We start from the raw sequence: 24,285 nt of genomic DNA on the forward strand, positions 1-24,285 counted from the left end.
GAGACATGAGGGGACGGAGACTGTTGCAGCTCTACAGGTATGGTATAGGTTGTATGGCTGTCATACGGATGGAATGAAAAGGCATCGGACTTTGTAGCAGTTTGACTTTTTAAACTACCAAGCTATCAAATAACACACCCTCGCATTTCACAAACACTGATCAAAAAAATATTAATGAATTATTAAATATATTTAATAGTAAACATTTTCTAATAGTTCAGAGTCACTACCTGCATTTATATTCTCATCAGCAGTGTTTGTGTAACAGGAGGAAAGTTTGAAATGAAACACAATATCTGACAACTGCTCGTGAACCAGTGTGTTGAATCTGCGAGGGACGGATTCAAAGTGAAGCGACAGTTTAGTGATGTGGTTTAAAATGAACCCACCACAGCATCTGTGGTGAGCGTTTACTGGGAGAATCCACCATCACCACAGTGAGTCTCTGTGGCTCTGCGGGGCGATATGCCTCCTAAGGGGTATTAATTAAGATGTTGAAGGAGTAAGTGGGAAGGGACCGAGATGAGGCACAGTGTGTGTTTGATAGGAGAAAGGATATTTTGGCAAATTCCAGTCTGGGCATGTTTTTTGTGGGGGGGGGGGGGGGGGGGGGGGGGGGGGGGCTTTGAGAAGGCACAGTGCGAGCATCTGGGAGGGGGAGAAGAAAAGAGATTTTTTAGAATTTGTGTGAGAGAGTGTGTGTGTGTGTGTGTGTGTGTGTGTGTGTGTGTGTGTGTGTGTGTGTGTAAATGAGCGAGGGCCCTGTTGACCCCAAGTTGGAGGGTTCCGGCTACACAATTAAATGGTGTTGGAGCACGAGAATGAATAATCAATCTGCTTTATTATCGCTGATGTTAAAATTATAACACTGGTGAAAATGAAAAATGAAGGTTTGGTTTCCTTACGTCCACAAAAGCCTATAACAGAGTTGTTTATTTTGTTTGTATCAGATTTTGTGAATACTTTTAGCTCGACTTTTAGCTAAGAGTTAAAAGCTGGCAGGTCACAGTGTCTGTACATGGTTGAACAAAAATATTATTCTGTCTGACAGGAATATGTCAGCTGAGTATTACACACTCAGACATGCCTCAATTTGCTCATGAGCAGGAAGCAGGCATCATCCTCGTATGATGTGAGGACGGGAGGATGAGGAGGGAAGAAATGTTTAAATTTGACAAAGGGAGAGGTTTTCCAGTCCAAGTGGATGTAATTTTGGGATTAGGATTCGCTGTATGCTGGTTAGGGGACATGTATATGATGTGAAGGTTAATCACAGGCTGCAGTTTTGTAATGCTAGTCGTCACTGCACTGCAGTGCAATCAGTACTGTGAGAAAATAAGTGGGTCACAATGTGAGACCTTGATTAAAATCGCGGTGATTATAGTGCGGCTTCAGCTCTGATTTTTGTGGGTTTCCCAACATCTGTCCTCTAGAGGAGGAACCCATATGAATGAAAATAGACACACACACACACTGGAGAAGTGCAAGTAGCCTGCGAAGATGCTTCATGGGTGCACACACGTGCGTGCTCCCACTTCAAGATGCGCACATGTGCATATCGACACAAAAACAACCTCAAACATTCTGTGCATTCTATGGTTTCTTTGTCTATTTTCACAAACCACACACACACACACAGAAAATGTGTACTGTAGGCAGGCATTGTTTCTTACTGAACCACTTTTCTCAACTAATTACTTCTCTCTACTATTGAGGAAAATGTTGAAATGGCGTATAATGAAAATTATACTGGTAACATTGTCACCAAAGACTTGTCTTCTTTGCTAATTATAATCGGCTTTACTTAGAGCAAGAGAAAGTCAGATACGGCGAGACAGGTTTTTCTTTTTTATACTAAATGCAACCCTCCCAGTTGAGAAATTATTAACCCAATAACCCAACTACAGTAAACACGTCATTTAAAAAGCACATACAGTATAGTGTAAAAAGACTATGTGAAAACAAACACCAATCTGAATTATACAGACACTAAATTCCATATGATAAAATTCAATTTTGTACTTAGTTATAGAGCGAAAATGTGGAGTAACTGCATGATCAATACAGGTTTTCCCTTTTCTTTCTCCTGTTCCTGTCAAGTTCGTTGGTGAGTCTATGTGAAACACAAAGTGCAGAGTGAGGGGAAACAATGCTCAAGCCATTTAACAGCAATGTGAAATCAATATATGTTCTGAAATGGCAGGAAAAAACATCATTGTAAACTAGTTATTGACGTGTTAAAGTAATTTACACTTGCTAGTACAAGACAGATCGTGGCAATATTTATTTAGCTGGCAAGCTGGCGGTGGGAAAACGATACGGCAGCTGCAGCTATCACCAGATGCTGGTGTTACAATGTCCGTCCATCAAACCGTCGCCCCCGCTCCCCCTCCGTCTCCTACTACTCCACACCCTCCTCCTTCACTTTCCCAAATGGCTCCCTTATCCCTGCAACCTGACAGTCTTAAAACAACTGTATAATTAGAGCTGCATCTGTCACACAGGTTTATCCTGGCTCTCCGTTTGGGAGTCATAGGCTGAGACGCTTGAGGACGCGGCACCAGAGCGAAGGAGAGAATGGACAGAACCACGGAAACTGTTCATTCACTTATGTAAACGCTGAAAATTTGATTTTTAAAACAAATAGTAAAAAAAAGGCCTTTACAGTTTTAATTAAATTAATGGGTTTTATATATGATGAAGTGCTACTGTAGACTTATAGAGTTATAAAACAGGGAGAAACACCTAACATACCATCAGACAACATGAGAACAATGAAATGACTCGAAACCAGTCCACCGCTCCATCCAAGCCACCTCGAAAAAAAAAGAAAAAGAAAAAGGGGAGAAAGAGGAAATATGCAGCTGTATGTGAGCTATCCCACTATCAGCTGCTGCAATTAGGGAGCACAATGTAAAATGTCACAGCGGATCTGTATCATCGGCAGCCCTGTCACAGGAAAAGGCCAGGAGGAGCGGAGGGAGAGGAGAAGAGCGGAGCACGGCGAATCCCCCCTCGGCCGAGGCTTGTTTTAGTAACACGAGAGGGACGATCGTGTAACGTTACGGCGGGACAACTCCGGGACTCAGACGCTGTCATGTCACCCAACTCCTATTAGGAAGGGACATGGACAGAAAAAAAAAATTATGATTAACTGGCAATATGCATTAGTCGTCTGCAGGCTGATAAAAGGCAGAGGGGCAAAGGTGCTCATCAGGTAAGACTGAATGTGCATGCGAATCTATAAGGTGTCCATAAATCACTAAAAACTAATAATAGTTCGTGAAGTATGGAGACGTGTTTGCATGTATGTTGGTGATAAGCCATATTAATTAATCAAATAATTTGTAATGTACTTTTTTGAAAAATAGGTTTAGGTGATATCTCTCATTCAAACAACTTATGTAGTTCTATAACATCCTTATTCTTGAGGAAGGGATCTGAGTAAAAATGGACACAGACAGAATAAGATCACATAACAATGCAATATGCTCTAAATTAAACCAGATAAAACACTTTTCCTCTCCCACCCTGACAGAATCGCTTTCATGCTCCCTCTTTCCGTCTATATTAGGAAAATAACGGTGACGAAAGATGCCTTTTAATTTTCGGCTCAGCATCATTTTTGACATGTGAAACTGATGAATCTCCGCAGGATACGATAAATCATTTGCAGATTTCCTGCCCGGTTTTGATCAAGTTGGGATGACCGGACTTCTGCCCAGACTCATTACGTTTGGGGAGCAGATTGAAAGCACGCCTGGGCATGCTCTGTGTCATTATAACTCCCCCCCCCCCACGCTCAAGCTTCCGAGCAACTGTAGAATTATCACCTCTTGCACATGCACAAGTAGACTCAGACACAGAAGATATCAAACACACAAACGTATGAGAAGCAATTATTGTTTTTGTTTGAGAGAAAGCATACGCCTGATGCAAATGTATACCTCTTGTAAAAGTAATAGCTTAAGATCCCTGCATTGTTGAGAACATGACGCTGCAGGATGGTTCTTATTGATGGTTCTCAGGGACAGAATGAGGAACATTTGAAAGAAGATTTGAAAGGCTCCTTAAAACAGATCCCTGACATGAGGGCGCACAGCATAATATAAGCTCCCTCTAGTGGCTTTACAGTAGATTGCAAAACAAAGAATGCTGGTCAATGCAGGGCCTTTTCTTAGGTAGTTTTCAAAATAAAAACAAATTCAAACTGTATTCCTTCTTGGAAATGTCAGCATCAAATCACAAGTGAGGTTTATTTTGTAAATGATCAATTTTGACCCAGTCACATATTTATATAGGTGAAGAAGAGAAGGCGAATGCAAAGATATTTTTTTAGTGAAATCAAAGATAGCAGGGGAAGCAAGTGTGTGTGTGTGTGTGTGTGTGTGTGTGTGTGTGTGTGTGTGTGTGTGTGTGTGTGTGTGTGTGTGTGTGTGTGTGTGTGTGTGTGTGTTGTGCAGGGACAGCATGCCTGCTGAAGGAGACAGTGAAGGTTCACTCATAGTACCACAGAACACCCCCAGCTGGGCTTGCCACTAAGGAATGGAGATGCCCAGGGAGAAAGATAAAGACGAGGAGATGTGGAGAGGGTGTGAAAGAGGTAGCAGGAAAAATACGAGAGAGTCAGAGAGAAAAAGAGAAAGTATATGAGAAAGAGGGAAAGTGAGTGAGGGTGTGCGTATTCGTATTTTGCCTATTTTGCCACAAGCTTTTCAAAGGCTACGTCTTGCCTACAACACATCTGGGAATGTGAGTGAAAGTTGAAGAGTTCCTTCTGCTCATTTTCTCTCAACCCCCCCCCCCCCCCCCCCCCCCCCCCCCCCCAAAACCCATTTTTACTGATTTCTCCTTTTTTCTCTCGCCTTTTCTTTCAGCCCTCATCTCTCCCTCTCTCTCCTCTCCTCCGTTCGTCTTCTCGCACACAAAAACTTGGCAGCCGCTGTCCAGCTGACCTCTCCCTGACATCAATTTCCTTAGTTTCGTGTTTTGTTTAGTTTAAAATAAAACATTAATCCCCTTTTTATCGAGCACAATTCCATCACTCCGCTGATTCGCTCACAACGCAGTAAATCAACGATAACGCCAAAGAAGAAACAACAAAAACTAAAGTGGGACAGCGTCTGTCTGTGGTGTGAGTCATTTAGAAATCACCTGCGCCGGCTGTCTAAATATGAGACCGTCTGGGGCAAGAGACATCAGCGGATCTTGGCTTTTTTACACACAGAACACAGCAGAGTGTTCAGAGAGTGAATACTGATATGGAGCGCTGCGACTCCTCTGAAGAGGCGTCGGCAGGTTAAGAGGATACCTTTTTCTCTATATATTTCTACTGTTTTAGTCACGGCTGTGTCTTCTTTCCAATTTCACTTTTTTCCTTCTATCTTCCTTTCTTGCCAAGGTTTATCCCTGAGGTGTCCTCTGGGGCTACCTACTGGATAAGCCATTTGAAATGCATTTTCTAAAGAACCTTCCGTTCCATTTTTTTTTTTTTGAACTGCCGCTATCTCTCAAAATGTCCTTAAGAAAAAAGTGTGAGAGAAAGAACGCGAGCAAATGTTTTAAAGTACTCTGTGAGGAAGGAGAAGGGGGAAAAAAAGTATGCTGTACTTTAGTGTGTAGTTTACTCACATTGAAAGGAGCAGTAGTTTCCCAGCAGCAGTGTGATGTGTACTTCTGGGACTGTGATCTGTGCTGGTGGGTTCTGCACAGTGTGACCCACTCGGAGAGAAACCTCGACTGCGACAGTAATGTGAAACTTATCAGGGGCTGATGAACATCCACTTCCACCAGTTCATACAAAATCATTTTAAATTAATATATGGTTGATTAAAAGAAAAGTTTTTGAGATTAAGTTTTTAGCTGGTTATGATGACATGACATGAGGAAATATACAGTATGACGCTATTAGGATTTTTTAACAAACATTAGTAAATTATTTTCCAAGCAAATAGAACAAACCAGTGGAACTCACAGTATCCCACATGTTTGCATATTAAGTAATTGCGCAGTGTCTCTAAATATTTTTGAAAAGGCCAATCTAGAGACCTAAAGCCATGATCAGTCAGTTCATCACTGTGCCACATCATGGACTGCAGTCTGCTCTGTCAACGAATTATGCCAATTACAGCCAGAAACCCCTGTGGTGTTTCGATAAGACCTTCCGCCATTTCTTCCAATGAAGCAATTTGTTCCAGTATTTGTTTACAGAGAGAGGCTGTGACTCGCAGCGAAAATAATATTCGTTATCTCCGTTTGCCATCAGAGCAGAGAGAATCCACCACTGGCTCATCTTAACCTGCCTTTCTCATTGGGGTTTAATCTGGTCATGGCAACTTAGCATCTAGTATGGCGAGTGTGTGCATGTATGTGTGTGTGTGTGTGTGTGTGTGTGTGTGTGTGTGTGTGTGTGTGTGTGTATGTGTGTGTGTGTGTGTGTGTGTGTGTGTGTGTGTGTGTGTGCAGAGGGTGCAGAGGAGAGAGAGAGAGAGATAGACAAGCCAGTCGTTCTCCTCCTGCCCCCTCCTCCTCCTCCTCCCCCCCGAACCATGTCAAGAACCAATCACGTGTGAAAACTTGCCTCAACTTCGCCTGCCTGTGTGACTACAGCGTCAGACAGAGTTTGACAGATCTGTGCGCCACAGAGGCGTCTCCCCGCCATTTGGCATGCCATGCGCGTCTGGTGCGCTGGAGACTGCCTGTCAAACGCCTATGAGTCGGTGGCGCAGCCAGGGACCCTACGGAGCACCAGATGGGCCATTAAGGTAGTATTAATGTAGATGCCATCGCTTTTCTCCTCTGACTGGGACATGCTCTCTCGAACTGCGAGCAGCTGCTGCCATTTACTAGGACAGCTTCCTGCTAACTTTGGCCAACTGGCATCACCACTGACTGGCTCCGAACGTAATGATACACTTTTTCTTCTGACTATACCTGTGACTGTTGTCTCTCTTTTTCGCCCTGCCCTCCCATTCCAGAGGTTTCCACTGGATAAAGCTGATTACTTCCAGCTTTTCCTGCAACCCAATTGTCAAACGCACACACACACACACACACACACACACACACACACACACACACACACACACACACACACACACACACACACACACACACACACACACACACACACACACACACCCCTGCACATTCAGGCAGCGATTTCCTCTCCCCTCTCTTCTCACAGACACACATAAAAAACATCAGCACGCTAATAGGAGTGTAGAAACTGGATCCATCTGTACATCCACTCCTAAATTCATAATCAAGGCATGATATTCAGTCGCGTACGGTTATTTCTGTTTATGCCCCACTGAGTGCTAATATCATGCTTTAATTGAGAGAAAATTGGCTGTTGGCAAGAAACAGAAAAGAAGGTTACCAAAAACCCAACCATGGATAAGTGTCGCAATCAGTAATATTCTATTTAGTTAAGTAGCCTAAAATGGGATGTTTTGAGATCATTATTCAAATCACATTGACAAAATCCTATTATGAGAATTAGTTTTCCGGAAGGAAATGTACAGAATTATTGATGTGTAATAAATGTGCTTTCAGCGATACATACACTAGGGGCGTATTAGGAAACAGCGGGGCGTACGATTCAAACTGAAACAAGGTCACAAACACCATATTCTCTCGTTCACTCTGAGAAAATAATGCGTGTGTCAGGTTCAAACTTTGCACGGCAACTAATGGCAAACAGAGAGGCAAAGCAATGAAGACAGCCTGTAGTGAGTTCCAGAGTGCAGCAAAAGTCGTCGTATCGACCGATTCCCACACCGCGGCCCTAAACAAATCAGAGGGGAGTGTGAGGAGTCAGAGAGATGGTTTCGTCTTGGTACTTTTTGAAAAGACGCACATCTCCAGAGGTGCAGGTTAGCCTTCCTACACAGCTGAGATTAAATCCCTGTGTTCCCTCTCTTCCCCGTCTCTTCCTCTCATTTTTCAGGGGGAGCCCAGGGCCTGAGTGGAGGAACAGAACAAGCGTCCTTTGAGGTGCCCCCAGGGGAGATGAGCATAGTAGTTTGGGTCTCTGTACACCCACACCGAGTTCCTATGTAGTGCATAACTTGTAACTGCAGCGGAACAATAGACAGGCGATAGAAGTGCATACTATGCAGCGACTTTATTGTCTGCCAGCCTCTCTCTTACTTTTCACCCTCTCTCAGCAGCAGCAGCAGCAGCCTGAGTGAGGTGTGGGGGAGGGCCATCGATGTTTTTGCGTCTCAAGAGGCAGCTCAGACGAGGACTACAGGGTTGGCATCACCGGTGGTCAGTGTTGAAATCAAACGCACCGCCACCGAAGCGCAGCGAACGCTTATGCTCCCGCGCAGCCGTTAGTGTACTTGTGGTATCAAACTGACACCTTCTCCCTTGGCTGCTCCTGACAAGGAATTTCCTCGTTCAAGAATTAGCTGCACCTTGCCAAGAGCACAGCAGCAATTTGTACAGTTGTGAATAGATTTGATTCTGAGTGGATTGAGAGAAAACGTTTGTGTGGCACAACAATAGGCAGGTTCAGACGGTGCAAATGCATGGCAGTCGTAAAAAATTAACTATGGCAAAAGATATAACATCATCTTTCCACTGTAGGATGAATACTGAACCAGCTGTCTGTAAACTTAGCATGGATGAAAGCAGAACAGCCTCCAAAAAATAAAATCACAAAAAATTACCAACAATCCAAAACAATTCCTTCACAGTTGATTGAGAACAGCAACTGCTATTTTGATATCTGGGTTCAGTGAGTAGGGTCATTTTTTATCAGGGTATCTACATATTGGGAAAAAAGCACACACAAAAAATTGCCACTAATCAGCGTGTCTGCCAAGTAACTAATGCAGCAGAGAAAAGCACATTTCCATGTGTCTGTCTGAGCTTATAACACAAGAATAAGAAGCCGTTACTGCAAAGTAAACTTCAGGATTAGGGAACGGCGTCTGTACATCGATGGGAGATGGAGCAGGGATCCATTTCCCACCGCTTCATCCAGGAAATCCAACCTGCGATGAACAGGATCAGCTCCTTTATTTACAAGGTGCATATTATTGCTTTGCCATGCAAATGCTTTCACAAGCACTGTAATGCCATCCTGCTTTCGTGGGGAAATGATCGCTCCACCAGGACAAGCAAGCCAGGCTTTGATGGGTGCAGAATAACGGTGTTAAGGAGCTAAGCAATGTCTGTGTGGGGGTGTACTGCAAATAGGTTATTTTGGATGGGAAGAAAGAAGGCATTACCGAGGCCTATTGGTGCACCGAGGTAGACTTCCAACCAAGGCGATTAACGTGAAAGGAAATATCTAATGTTATTTTCCACTTCTGTGTAGAGAGAAGCAGAGAAAAGCCTCTAATCACATTATTATTTGTGTCGGAGATCAAGATCAATCAGGGTTAAAGCGTGTCACAATGTTTAACAATGACAATGGATGGTTGCTTGTGTAGGAGATACACGCCACACTACTGTGTGATACGTGTGATACATTATAGCTGCATTCTGACTGAATGTACTCAATATACACACACACACACAGACACACACACAGACACAGACACAGACACACACACACACACACACACACACACACACACACACACACACACACACACACACACACACACACACACACACACACACACACACAGAGAGAGAGAGAGAGAGAGAGAGAGAGAGAGAGAGAGAGAGAGAGAGAGAGAGAGAGAGTTATGTTTGACAACTTTAAATGTGACTGTGAATGTTTCTAAATAATATGAAAAAAGAGAAGGAGGAGTCACCACTAAAAAAAGACAAGTGTAGAAAAGGCTTCACCCCCTCAGACGCCTGTACTGGAAACAATGCAGCATCTTACGCTTTGGGAGAAACTCAAACTACAGCAACATACACAGGCTACGAAAACATTCAGCTGCACAAAACTCATTTTACACTACATCCACAATACCTTAAAAATGAATGAACAGCAGACGAGGGTAAGAAATGGAATCCGATCAAATAAAGAGTACACAAAAACATTTTGGTTTTTATGATCCCTCGAGCAAACAGGTAGGAAATTGTGTTTCTGCGGAGCCGGGACTGCTGAGATTCAGCTCAGGGTTTTGAGCCGGTGAGCAAGCGAGTGGCGAGAGGGAGATCCAAACTGAATGAGTGCATTGGCAGCTTGCGTAGAAAAAGCGGGGAGGCAGGCAGTGATTAACGGAACACTTCAGAGTACAAGGCACAGCGGTGCTCAAAGAAAACAGTGATGATCTCCACTTAATCGCGGAGAAGCCTGGAGCATCTGCCGCCAGAGCAGGGCAGCGGCACCGGCGAGCTCCTGCTCCGCTAGGCTGTGATCTCCAGAGAGCGGCGGCCATATGCTCGGCTCTGCCGCAAACTCGCAGGAAGTTAATTTTCTGACAAAACACAGGGATAAATATGACATTCAAACAAGTTGTGCTCAGCCAGGCTGAACACAGATGCCACGCCAAGCTCAAGCTGCACACGTGTCACACTTAGGAACAGAGTTTATTTTCATGCTCCCACAGAAATGCAGACAATGGGTGGTACATTTTCAGCTAGGAGGTGTTAACCTACTTAGAGACTAAGCTATGCTGTGTATACAGGGAGACAAATTCATACACAAAAACAAACAGACCTATGGTATACGATACTGGCTTGATACAAGAGCTACCAGAAAAACAATCAACGGTGACTACTAATTCTTATCAAAATGTTGATATAAGGCAGCACATGGAGAACTGGAGAGGGATCGTCCTATCTGCCGAACAAACACATCCATCAAAACCCTGAGAAAGTGACAATGTCATTGTCCTAATGAGAGGAGAGAGAGAGACAGACAGAGAGAGTGCGGCGACATGAGAGGGAAAAAAATAAGATTAACTTTCATTTCCGTTCACAGACACAGAACCCCACGGTGCGACATTAAAATAATGTCAGTCAAACTGTTAAATAGGAGCTCTGTCTAACCTTGTCTGTTGCAGGTGAAATGCCATAGTGGGCCCGAACAAAGGGCTCGCAGGTGTGAGCAGAATCCCCAACACCTCTCCACTGGGACGATAAAGAGCAGAATATAGTGTTTCTCAGATCTCAGCGGCCGGCTACCACTCCGTTTCAGATTAAAAGGAGAGACAGAGCCTGAGGGGTGAAGCTGGCAGGTCCAACCTACAGATTCTTTACAACAATAGCCGGTATCATATAGAACGCATGTCTGGGGGATAACTGTAGGTGGAGCAGCGTGTCTGGACCGACTGAAGGAAAAGAGAAAAAACAACGCACACAAGGAGGCAGTATGGATGAAAGAGGACGGAGGTGGGTGGTTGGAGGGCAAGGTTTGGGCCTCCACCTGGGGCAATCCGAGGCCGACGCTATGGCGAGAGTGGGAGGAAAGGTTGACGCTGGGGATACTAAAACCACCAGGTGCTATTCTCTGCCACTGCGGCTGCATGTCGCCCCTTCAGTATCAGTTGCTTTCGGGCTGGGTGCAGTCATGCAGAGGCCTTTATCAGAGGGGAGAGGTGAGAGCTTTGGCCCCTGGGCCTCCGTGCTGCTGCCAGGTGGCTCCTTACTTTCCCTGACCCCCCCCCCCCTTCAAAGCATGAGAGCACATGAGCTGTAACACATCTCTTCTGGGGATTTCTATCTATGCAAGTGTTATGTAAGTGCTGGAACGAGGCCAGAGGAACAACAGATAACATGGAAAGAAAACTGATCATTCTGGAGAAAAAAAACAGCAGCTGAACACTTCACTGTGGTGGAGAGGCAAAAATATAAAGAAAACTGCTTTTAACAAATATGTAACAACTCCTTGTTAAAATGTCTAAAAACCACAAGACCTATGTTTTATATATTGACTCGTGTACTTTCGTCACCCAAAATGTTTCCAAAACTGTTCAAATCCAGATAAATCTCCATTTTATTCAAGGTAACAGGACCTTTTCATTTCACTTTTAACTGCATCATATCCACTTTACTGGTGCCGTTGCCAATCTCTGCTTTAACTTCTGAAGCAAACAACGTATGACCAAGGACAAACCCACTGCTGGCCAGTTACCCAGTCGGCTATTTGTTCCTTCCACGGTTTATATTACTGGTAATGGATCACGATTATTCATTCCTGTTTGCTGTGTAACGTGAATAAAACTTTATTACATTACCTCATTCGTGAACATGATTTGCGCCTGAGTGGTAGATTTACATTGGCAATGGTGGTGAAGACGATCCCACACTGCTTCAAGATGTCGAACAAGGTCTTTTGTTGTTGTTTTGATCGAGAGACCCCTAGTTACGTATTGTACGTTTAAGACTTTGAGGAAATTTAATTGCTTTAAATAGTAAGCGTGTCCATAGCGATTTGAGTGAAATAAATGAAAACAGAGGAGAATATTCAGGCCGAGAGAGAAAGAGAGAGAGAGAGAGAGGACTGAAATACTCCTCCTCTTTTTCAATCCATCCATTACAATATGTGGGAGTAAAAAAAAACGGAGACTTAAAGTATAACAATGCACTAATGTAACTGCGAGAGACTGGGAAAATCTGTCGGAGATATAATACATCCACTACACATGTGCACGGAAGCACATATCCATATATCAAGTGTTGAGTGGCAATCATTCACCTAGATGCTGTCACACTGCGGTAAATGGGCTTATTTTGCATGGGAAGGAAGAGGGAGTGATGGGCCGCGGTGAGCAAGAGAGGGACTGAGGGACTGAATCAAATGATATGAGTAGGCAAAATTAAGCTCTAAATGCAAGTGGAACACTTCACAAGAGAGCCAATTTCAATTCCACAGCACTTAATTTAGGATTTGTATGGTTCAACAGCATGCGACTGTATGGTAGGCATGTAAGGAAAGAGATAGAGGCAACCAGCAAACAGCCATCCACACCCTTGAGGTATCCATCACACGCCTTTCTCCGTCAGACCCCTATCTCTCTCTGTCTCACTACAATGAATTAAAAACTAATGATATTATACTGCAGAGATAGTGTAGTTCTTTTTAATTGGGCATTACAAAATCAGATGGGTTTTAATGGGATGAGTGCACATTTTTTGTGAGTTTTGTGCGCGTCATGCTTAGATAATCGTGCATTTCGCTTTGATTTCGTCATTACTGTAAAGACTTTATAGCTGCTTTCAGACATGCAATGAACTCCTGAATATACTCCTGGATATTCTCCTGAATTGAGTCCTAGTCCCCCTAGTAAAAACTCTGGGGTGAGCCCTATGTGAGAATACAGCGAGATATTGTCCAGAGGATTCACCATGAGCGAGTGGGCGCATTGAAGACATGCAAGTAACTTAGGGTGAAAAAGAAGACGAAGGTGCTAAAGATTATGTCAACTTTGAAAGACAAAGAAATTCGAGAACTTTTGGTTGATGCGGGCCGACGTCGTTGTCGATGTGATTCAAATGAAAACACATGAATTAATACGTTTCTGACCCAGAGAATCTCCTGCTGGGTCAAAGTCCAGATAAAAGAAAAAAAAATTTTCTGGATTTCATGTCCGAAAACATCCTATGATCTCCGTACCTGGTGCTCTTTGAAGTCGGCCCTCTGGAAGTCATAGCCTAGCTGGGCATAAAAGTTGTTCCCGAAGCTGTAGGCTTGTCCACTTTGAGTCCATACGAAGGAGTGTCTGCTTCCACAGGCCACACCGGCGATATCAACGACATTCACCCCGGTGCCACTTCCTGTTACTTCTAGTTCCTGTTGCAACTTCACCTCGACTGGATGGTCCTTAACTTCTCTCTCCCCGTCTCCAAGCCTGAGAAAAAGCAGACAGCAAATACATTTTCACAGTTTCTTCTATATCGTGAACAAGACTTCCCAAAAGGGGGAAGGTTGGCTTGGCGAATCAATATTTGTTGTATTTTGTATGATATAAATTATATTGTGTTGATAAATGAAGCCTGTTTTTTAATGTAACACATTTTATTGCACTGAATCATAAGTAAATATGCTTACGTTTGACTTTGAATGTAAAAATGTGCTTAATGTCTTTCTACGAATGAATCATTTTGAGAACATTTTAAGAACAACATAACATGAGATCTCAGTAGATATCACTTTTAGCTTACGCCGCGACAGCAATACCTTTTTGTTGGCTTTATGGTATGTTTTCTCTACACAGAGTCACATATACAGCATGTGGAAGAGGCATATTTCAGTGAGGTCAGTTTTCGTTCCAGGGGAAGAAATAATAACTCAACCTAACTCAATTTGTAGCTGTACAAATTACTTTACATAGGCCTACATAGCTGAGAGTTGTGTTTCTGTCTCTCTGTCCCTAGTGTGAGCGAACAAAGAACATCCAAGACCCCGTTTCAAGATGAGCTGGTCAAACGCAGCCCCAGCACCCCGTGACCTGTGAGCTCCCAGCAGCTTCAAACAGAGCTCTAGTGTTTGCTTCTTGATAAAATGCTCCTCTTTGTATTTGTTTCCCTGAGCCAGCGTCATAACCTGCAATGCCCCGGCCATATCTGCTAGTTTGCGGCATGTCTGGGAAAAATAACAAACGGTCTTCTCCATTATTTCCACAAACGGGGAACGAAAGGTCCTCGCCCGCCATCCCCACGAGAGCCAGTATTGATTACAACAATGCTTCAACTCAAGACAAGACCACTCTGGGGTCACTGCTATTTCCATCAGAAAGTTTGCCAGTTTAAATTTACACATCTCCCTTGTACTCTCCTCCTCTCTCGCCTCCAGTGAGACACACAGGAGAGCTGAGGAGTTTTCAGATATCAGAGTGCCAGTTGTGTAACAGAGCTCACCCTTTGCTCTGGAAGTGGGTGTTGTGGAGCTCCAACTATAGGCTCCTCCAACTATAAGCTCCCCACAAGAGCCTCGACCTGCTTAGAGGGGTCAAAGCATCATGAGAGGGGAGAGAGACCGAGACAGAGAAGCGGAGAGCGAGAGCGAGAGTAGAAGAATAAGGGACAACGGTGAGGGAGATGGTGAGAGAGAGAGAAGTGATGCCTTTGTTTCTTTTATGTATTCCTCTAAGGGTCTGCTGTGCTGCTGTTTGAGTACCCGAGGGCCACTGAATCACTGCAGCCCCCAGGCCTTAACATGTCATTACAGTCAGACTGGCTCCTGGCTGGAGGAGTTTTAACAAGGAAGCTCATCATCAGCAAAACAACTGTTTGTGTATAACTATGCCTGTTTGTTGGTCTGTCTATCTGACTTCTTTCTGCAGTTTTATTTACAGTTGTAAAGGTTGTAAAGCTTGTCTGCTACGTTGACAATGAAGCAGAGCAAAACTAAACAAAGATAGCTGAAGTATTTACACCCAAGTATCATTACATATTCTTACCCTTAACAAACTGACTACGTTTACATGAACTCCAACATTCCGACTATTGACTTTATTCAGAATAAGACAATATCTCAGTTATGATGTTTACGTGAGTTGCAAATAGAATATTCTGTTCATATTCCCGTTAACATGTATAGTCTGATTATAACTCACATCATTACATCCACTAGGTCTGATGTTATTCTGCTAGATTTTCACAGTTTGAATCTACGATGCTACCATTTGGATGATCCTTTTTATTTTTCCATCTGAAGTATGTTGATGTTGCTGTGAAAACTCCTATAGGAAATTATAATGCGAGTAGGAATTGACTTACTGTCCACTGGTGCCGTTTCCCCATGCAAATATCCTGTTGTCCACTGTGGAGAAAAGGAAGAGAAGAACAATGTTAAAATATGTTGACTTAAGTGGATGAAAAATAGCTTTAAAGTACTTTGTAACTTAGGGCACTGCAGTAAGGACACAACCCTGACATGTACTACATGATCTACCACATCTGTAACTAAACCATCTCATGGTTGAATGCCTCCATCAACAGTCAAGTTTCAGTTTACATCAACATCTGTCCAGACATGTGGTGAGGTAAAAAGTAGTGCATATATTTGTTGAACGTTAAACTGTCACGGTGAAGTTGACCTTCGACCTTTTTGACATAAAACGCCACCACTTCATCCCAGAAAACAGTTGTGTGAAAATGTTTCAGAATTAGCATATGAATTCATGAGTTAGCAAATCTATGCGCGACTTTCTTTACCTGAAAATCACTTCTTTGCTGCTCCAAAACAGCAGCTGTACTGTTCTGCCACTGGAAAGTACTGAGCGGTAAAGAAGTAGTGATTTCCAGTGGTGTCGCTTTAGCCAGAGTAAGATAAAATGTTGGCAAGTTGGAAATATTTTATGCTGGAAAGTCCCACAAGTAAAACGGTGACATTCGTATGTAAAACTTCGTAGAGTTTCGAGAGCAACACTAATGTCGCCAATTACAACACTACTGCTTGATTTGTAAATAAGAAGGTGCCCGAACACGTAGTGCATATGAGATGAAATGCCCACATCACCACACATTCATTCAGCAATTCATTTCTCAGCAGGTCTAACATACACACAGTATCGTGCCCTGTTGAACTTCATGGATTGTGGTCCAAAGTCCAGGTTCCAGGATTGGTATCGGGAAGTAATAAATGGTGTCAGAACCGCTCTACTGAAAACCCAAAGCCTCCGACCATGGCTGTCGCCAGAGTTAAAGAGAAGTGTGGGATTATCGTTTGGAAAAAAAAATAATCAAAAAGTGGTCATGTTCAGAAGCTGCAGATGTTTCTCAGTTATAACTCAGGTTGTGTGTGTTTTCCCTTTTGTCCTCGAGTGTCGAGTGAGCGGTGCCATGTCAGTGGGTGGACCCTTCCCCGCTGTGTGAAGTTTGATTAATACAGCCTCGACAGAGAGTTCAGACACTGGGGCCACCTCTCACACACCCTGCTGTAAAATAATGAGCCTTCAGCGGGAAGGGATAATATACATGGGAGGGGAGACACACTTCCTAAAGCCCGAGTCCAAGCTGAATATATTCAAATGAAATGAGGAGACGAGGCCATCCTAACTGATTAGACTTGTCTTAAAAGAGAGGGAGAAGCTGCATATTCCTCCCTCTATGTACATGTATTTAACTGTCACCTCGCTGCACTAACAATCCAACGTGGCATTGATCAATTTGCATATGGTTTCTATAAATACCTGGACCTCTACCTGTTCCTGCAGTAATTCCAGTCATGGTGGATCACAGACAAGCCTTATTGGTCTTATGGGATCTCCAACACCACAGGGGGAACAGCCAATAGCAACAGACTTTACTCACCAAGCCAGCAGAGTTCTCATACATTACATCGTACGCTACATGATTTACCTAAGCTTGTCAAAAGAGAAAAATTATCAGGCAAATGTGGGGTAATAAATTGTGATCCGTGCTGCATATGTTTAACTTGTGACCCTTGGCATTTTAACGGTTGGGTTTGTACGACGAAGAGTCGCAGCAAAATGTGTGAAAGGAAATAACACGATTAGTGAAAAAACATTTGGAAACTTTGTGGGAAATGTGCTAAACAGGTCACTGATCTTTATGAGACGTATTGTATGTTATACTTGATGTTGTTGCAATTACAGAAACAAGAACACAGCACTTTGTACACGTTCTTAATTTGATCTAATCACTCAGGCTAAGACTAATAGAATTCAATAAAACACTTCTGCAGTAAATCCGACCTTCATGAAGGTTTCAATGTTCAGTATTTGTGAAACTGAACTGAAATGCACTGTGTTGACAGGACTTCACGTTACTTTGTCCACCCCATTCAAATGGATGAGAACAGCTAAATAACAGAAAACTCTTTGTACAATGCAGCCTCCAAAATGATTTAGGTTTAGTTTAACAACTGTTCCCTTCAATTTCAACAACAACTGAACATTCCAACCTTAGTGAATGCATGACTTGTAGCATTAGTTTGGTGTTGCTAATACTTCCTAATAAACTAAGTGTATAATTAAAGTATGAATTGTGTATGCTGCCTTCTAATGTTGGCAGTGGACTTTTTGGACTATAAGTATACAAGACGTTAATGTTTTTCCGAGGTCAGTTAACTTAAAACATCGAAATGCATCTGCAAATTTCATATTTATCATATTTGCATACTTGCCAGAGTGCATTTTTTCGAAGTATTTTCATAGGCTGCCGCCACAGTTGAAGATTTGTTGCAGGAGTGAACTCGTCCATTTACATTAACTTTTGTAACTCAGACAACAGTGGTCTTCAACAGCGTATTTCTTTATTTTTTCTTTTCAGCCACTTGTATAGTGTATATATGACACATAAGTATGGGTGGATTCACAGAGCTTCAGTATATAGTGAGCCTATAAGCCAGGCTTTTTCTGCTAATAGCCTTATGTGTCACCATTTATGTAATTATCAATTGTCTATGTATAGATACCATTGTTTTCACTGCCATGCAGAGCTCATTGTATTGTGCCATTGTATGTACAGTACAATAGTCAACTATGATTGTCTTTACTACAGAACAAGATCGCACAATAAACACAGAAAGAGCAGCTCCTAATGCACAAGTACGGTAAAAGTTCAAGGGTACCAGGACAAATTTGTATAGTTACTCTTGAGCTCAGATCAGAACATGCAGCCCATTGAACAGACCACACAGGGCTATGAACTATTACACATGATCAGTTTGTTTTTCTGGTCACAGAAATACAAAAAAACGACAAAACAGAAATCCTTGAATAGCAGGCTTTAGAGCGTTGTTTAAAAAAGAAGAAGCTCTTAGCTCCGTGGCTGACTGTGAGCTGTGGTTAGTCATGCATAAAAAATACAGCAACAACGCTGGTGTCCAGGATTTTTAAGTTTACTTTTTTTCAAGCGTAACAGTCCTCGCTGGAATAATGAAATAAAGATGAGAATGAAAATGCAGTGGGAATTAAGGCGGTTACTGTTCCAGAGTTTTATTTTTTGTTGTTTTTTGTTGTTTTCTTTTGTTCTTGTACTTTGTTTTTTTGTTTTTGTTTTCTTTTGCTCTTTTACCTCTGGAGAATTGTTATGTGGGAGTATGATAAATAGCAGTGCTTAGAGTGTGTATAACTAAAACAGGGAAATATTGGCAGCCGTAGGTCTGCTGCAACACTCTGCACACAAGCACATTATTAACAATATCTGTGTTTGCACCAGGCACCGGGTCAACAGAGTAAACAATAATAATAATAATAGAATTTATAGCTCTGGATTCTTTGCTTTTAGAAACAAACAAAAAGTGCAATGTATGTGACTCCAGCTGGACTTCAGATGGTCAAATTGTTTATCAGTCTTTTTTTTTAGCACAGATTAGAATCCTAACAAATGCAACTACCTTCATCCATTTAGGTTCAAGAAACTACTGCACACGTTCTCTTCGTAGTTCATATATATGAACAGGTATGTGTATTTATCCACGTATCCTGATGCATGACTTCGCTGTGATAGCCGCCTCACCTTGTGATTTTGAGTCCTCTGTTATCCTCGGAGTGGCAGATGTTTTCTACCCCCCTCCAACCCGCTCGTCCACCCACCCACCCACCCCATTCTCCCTCCGTCTCTGCGGCAAGGGCAGCGGCTGGCGCGGGGGCACGGAGGCCGGAAGCGGTGCATCAGCCTGACGTACAGAACTGATGGGCAGGGCTGAGAGCTGGCAGTCTGGCAGGTTGAGTGTTCACCCTCCTTTGCCCCCCACTAGCCCCCTGCTAGCCCCTGCTGCTCTGCACCGTACCCGGGCACCAGCATCCCAGCGGCTGGTAACCCATTGCTTTGCTCCCCCATAAAAATAGCCCATCCCATTATTCTTCCGCCTCCCTGGGGGCCACAAGGTCTCCAGCATCATTACCAGGACTAAGGATCTGACTCTGCCACCACCACTTGGCACCCCCCGCCCCCCTTCCTCTCCCCCTCATCCTCTTCTCTAATTATAGGTCAAGCACTCTTTTTGTAAATTATAAAACCTTTGTTCTTATCAGGAGAAGTGAACGGAAAGGAGAGATACCACGGACGGAAGAGGAGCAAAGGAGGAACCGAAAAAGTAGATGAAGTAAGAGGGGGGCACTGGTGTAAAAATAAGAAAGGGGGGGGGGGGAATTTTTCAATTATAAAACCAAGCTAATTTGGTATGACCAGCGACTGTCATGCATGGTGACAGAGCTCCATTATGCAGTCATTTGAGCTCTTTCAAATTAGTTATGTTAATGTCCTGCGTGTGAATGTAACACTTGGATGGGACAAGATTTCAGCAATTAATTTCTACAGTCAGCGGAGAGACAAGCAAATTTATTTTCCCCCTCTCAGGGAATTGGTGGTGGAGGGAGTGAGGAGGGGAGAGAGCATTCTGGAGCAGGGAACAAGCTAAACACAAGACCTAAATAAAGCCTGAACAATGGGAGCCAATGCCTCCTCATTCATTCAATTGACAATGTTTTGCAGCTTAAACCTGTTTTATTAATTATGTTTGACATTTCCTTAATTAGTTTCATTTACACCAAATCAATCCCTGCTGCTGTACAGCGTCATTTATCATTTTAAAAAATTTGCATAGCCAGTGCTGACTTTTTCTACTTAATTATACATTAAAAGTGTCAGCCGCGCTTGCTGCCTGGCATTATCTGAGGCAGAAAGGTTTGTGGCTGGACGGGGGTGGCATTAATCATCAGGGCGGGAGCGGGCAATGGGTGCTCCCAGTCGCCAGCGGGAGAGCTGAGCGGGGGCTTCTCATTTTCGAAGCTTAATGCTTCCGGGGCCACGGCGACCTCAATGACCTACGGGGAGAGGCAGACAAATCAGCGACCTCCAGCCCCCCCAAAAAACAACTACAGCTTGTTTATAAACCACAGAGAGAGGAAGGAGGGACCATAACCAGGAAAAGGAAAACGCTGCAAGATGTGTTGTCAAAAGGAAAAACAAAAGGCTAGAAGGCCACAGTGTGCAGGTATTAAAGGAGCTATACATACTAACTTACATGTTTAGCTCACACAGATTCCTTTTCAGCCATTCATGTGACATTTAAAGTTATTAGTAATTTAATCACTACCCCGTTAAAAGACACACCCATTTTTTGTGCACGGGCCTGAAAATAACCTACCAAATATTAAAAAGGGTCTTCAACCCTCTTGATTACAGTCATAACCTTGGTCTCATTTGAAAGGTAACGCTCTCAATTTTATAACCAAAAAGTCATAATGATTATAAGAGCACAAAAGTTAGAAAAGTACATGCATGGTAGAAACAGAAGTTTTTTAGCCTGACTATTTTTGGAGGGCAAATTTTTCTCTAATAAAAAGGGGAACATAAGGTCTGTAATAATACCTGTAATAGTACCGTTTGTGTGGAAAAGCTATCGCCACAAGTCTGGACCAATTTTATATCAACAGCTGCTGCAGTAATAAGTGTATGGTAAATTGCATGCCATAGATGGAATCAGTAGACTTGGAGCTTTCATAAGCTGCTTTCAAATGCAGGCACCACCCGAACCCCGAGTCTGTGAGGCAGCTGCCTGGAGGTGGACCGGCCTTGTCTGGTCAGGTTTCAAATAATGTTGTCTTACAGCTCACAGCAACGTCATACAATATAGGTTTATAAGGCTTATAAAGAAAATCGTTTGCTATATTACGTGAATAGGGTTACAGCCAAATTTGCACTTTTGTCCCTATCCAGTTTTCTATTGATAGCAATGCATTGGAGCACTTTTCTCAATGGTTTTTGTGGTCTTGTCTTCGGTCTGTGTGTTTATAATTTTGTACTGTTTTGGATGGATGTCTTCTCTTTTTGTTGCTGCAAAACAAATCTACCTACGGGTACATATAAAGTAACCTTAACCTTAACCTTAACCCTTGGATGTCCTTTTGAAACCCTATTCAATAAAGTATTGGTTGATAGGGATTGATTATGAAATATTCATATTGAGGGTGGCACGGTGGTCCAGTGATCAGCACTGTTGCCTCAGAGAGTTTGTGTGGAGTTTGCATGTTCTCCCTATGTCTGCGTGGGCTGTCTTCCACAGTCCAAATACCTGATGATTGGGGTTAGGTTAATTGGAGATTCTAAATTGACCGTAAGTGTGAATGTGCATGGGCGTTAATGGTTTGTCTTTACATATATGCCCTGCAATACGCTGGCGACATGTCCAGACTGGGTACCCCGCTCTCTTCCAATGTCAGCTGGGATTGTCTCCAGGAGGGATGGCTGGATATTCATATTGAAGAGGAAAATGTGTTTTCTGCACATGTGAAAGGGATTCTCCAGATAATATCTGGACCTGATTCTCTTTTTCCAGGGTTCAGAACCCAAAACAGCAGAATGTATAATTTTTCAAGGCTGTTTGAGGATTGATTCTGGCACAGGTCAGAACAGGCCTTGCAGTCAGGACCTTAACTATTTGGAAAGACACATTGTTTTGTTATTCGAGCTCTGAACTTCAGTTTATTCAACTTGAAATGAATTGTGGATATTATAGTAAGTTTCAGATTTAATTTGAGTTGGTTTACATTACAATAAGTGCATTCAACCATGAGGGTACAAACCCAGAACAACAAGAATCAAGTAAGTATTTGGGATTTTTGTTTCATCGGTCCATAGAATTTTGTTCCAGGACGTTGTTAGTTTCTTTTTTATGTATTTTACTTTATCGTACCTCTGATAGAGTTCCGCCTTTCTTAGGCCTTATTAGTTTCATTTGCGTGGTCACCGCAACACTAATTAGAACTCTGTCAAAAATGGCCACTTAACTCTCCGGCAACTCTTAGTCATGTGTGAGCTTTTTTGTGCACGAATTGACATTGGGAAAAAATAAACACAGATCCACATGAAACATTTATTAACCAAGACATCAACTGTTTTTGAACTCTATAAAACTTAATAAAAGGCTTGAAATTGTTGCCTAAAAATGACGTTACCTAGCTTCATCATTGAACTGTATGGTACAAAGGATGTCATGATGACATAATTATATAATGGCATTATTGCAGGATTTAAAAAAAGGTGGTATTGCCAAATTAGGATATATACAACATGTGCTTGGTATGCATTGCCCCTCCAATGCTTTTCATCCATCTTTATGGCAAAACGGCCCAGAGTGGACAGCTTGAAGAAATGTCGCAACTGAAATGTATGAGTTAAAGCGAGAACTTAAATTTATGAACAGCAAATGTGAGGTATAGTGAGGACTTAGAGCAGTCGTTTGGTGATCAGAAGTTTTCTGGTTTGATTCCCAGCTCCACCAGAGTGAGTCAAACTGCCCTTGAGCAAGACTCTGAAGTTCAGAGTCTGAACCCCTAGCTGTGTGTGAATGCATGCGTGACTGTGTGTGGATGTCATTGTGCAAATGGATAAATGAGACATACATTGTAAAGCGCTTTGAGTGGTAGACAGACTAGGAAGGGGCTATATAAATGCAATCCATTTACGAGTTACAAATCAACAATAACGACCATATGTATTCCACCGTAATTCCAATAGCAACCTCAGTTGGCTGAGGATGGCTATTACTTTCCCTTCGGCAAGTTTGTGAACACACAGCAAACTGACAGCTCAAACACCTGGCATGCTCGCTCCTGAGTAAATCTTCTGAGCGTTGAGGTGAACATGGCTTTACAAATCACCCATTCAGGGAGCGAGACAGAAATTGGCAGGTAGGCAGAACCGTGGTGTCAGGAGTGAAAATTACTCTGAAATGCGGAGCACAGTGAGAGGCTGACTGAGTGAGTCTCTGAATGGTGAAAGCTATGGGTGTCACTGTGTGCTATGTTCACATGGGAAATCAAACAAGTGTATTTGTAAGGCGAGTCAACATTTTAGTCCTTCGGAAAATGGAAATATTGCATGCCAATATAAATTCAGGATGGCCTCAGGCATATACAAAAAAAAAGGGCAGTGCATGTCAGAATAGGGTAATACTCATGCACAAGGGAACCGATTACTTTCTCAGTCACAAGTCTTCACCTTGTAGTAGTTCACTTAGTCTCACTTTAATTAAATAGATATCATAAAATGAAAAATGGTCAGTCGTTCTTAATACGAGGTGCGCTGCTTGAGCTGGAATCACCGAGAGGGAAAACCATTCCATTCTGAGTCCAAAGCATGGAACAAAAAAAAAGGGCTCTGTCCAAATCCACAGATTTCTCAAAAACTCCCCTGAATGAGCCGTATAAAGATGTAAAGAGGAGGCTGCTGCCATGGCTTTGCTTGCAACGTCCTTCAAGGGCAACACAAAAGAGAGGCGGGCAACAAAGAACCTGATGAAGTGGCTAATGCCCTGGCATGCCCCAACAGGAGCGGCAGGGGGGCGGCGGCTACATGTGCATGCCTCACTGCCCCGTTTGGCCCCGGCTGAAGTGCTAACTATCCTCCCAGGGTCTTTAGATGAAGAAATGCAAAACCAGAGGCAATACCTGT

The 24,285-nt window shown here is 42.9% G+C and overlaps 1 protein-coding gene across 1 annotated transcript in view; it reads right to left on the reverse strand.

Annotated features, from left to right (window-relative positions):
• The window catches only part of LOC117767706, a 302,206-nt gene that overhangs the window by 239,892 nt on the left and 38,029 nt on the right, over nt 1-24,285 (reverse strand). Inside the window, exons 3-4 of the mRNA XM_034595530.1 lie at nt 15,637-15,679; nt 13,532-13,766 (exon numbers count right to left, since the gene is read on the reverse strand). Coding sequence (XP_034451421.1) covers nt 13,532-13,766; nt 15,637-15,679 — 278 coding nt within the window. The remainder of the gene's footprint in view (nt 1-13,531; nt 13,767-15,636; nt 15,680-24,285) is intronic.

Source organism: Hippoglossus hippoglossus, chromosome 9, assembly GCF_009819705.1.
Source record: "Hippoglossus hippoglossus isolate fHipHip1 chromosome 9, fHipHip1.pri, whole genome shotgun sequence".
Classification (NCBI taxonomy): domain Eukaryota; kingdom Metazoa; phylum Chordata; class Actinopteri; order Pleuronectiformes; family Pleuronectidae; genus Hippoglossus; species Hippoglossus hippoglossus.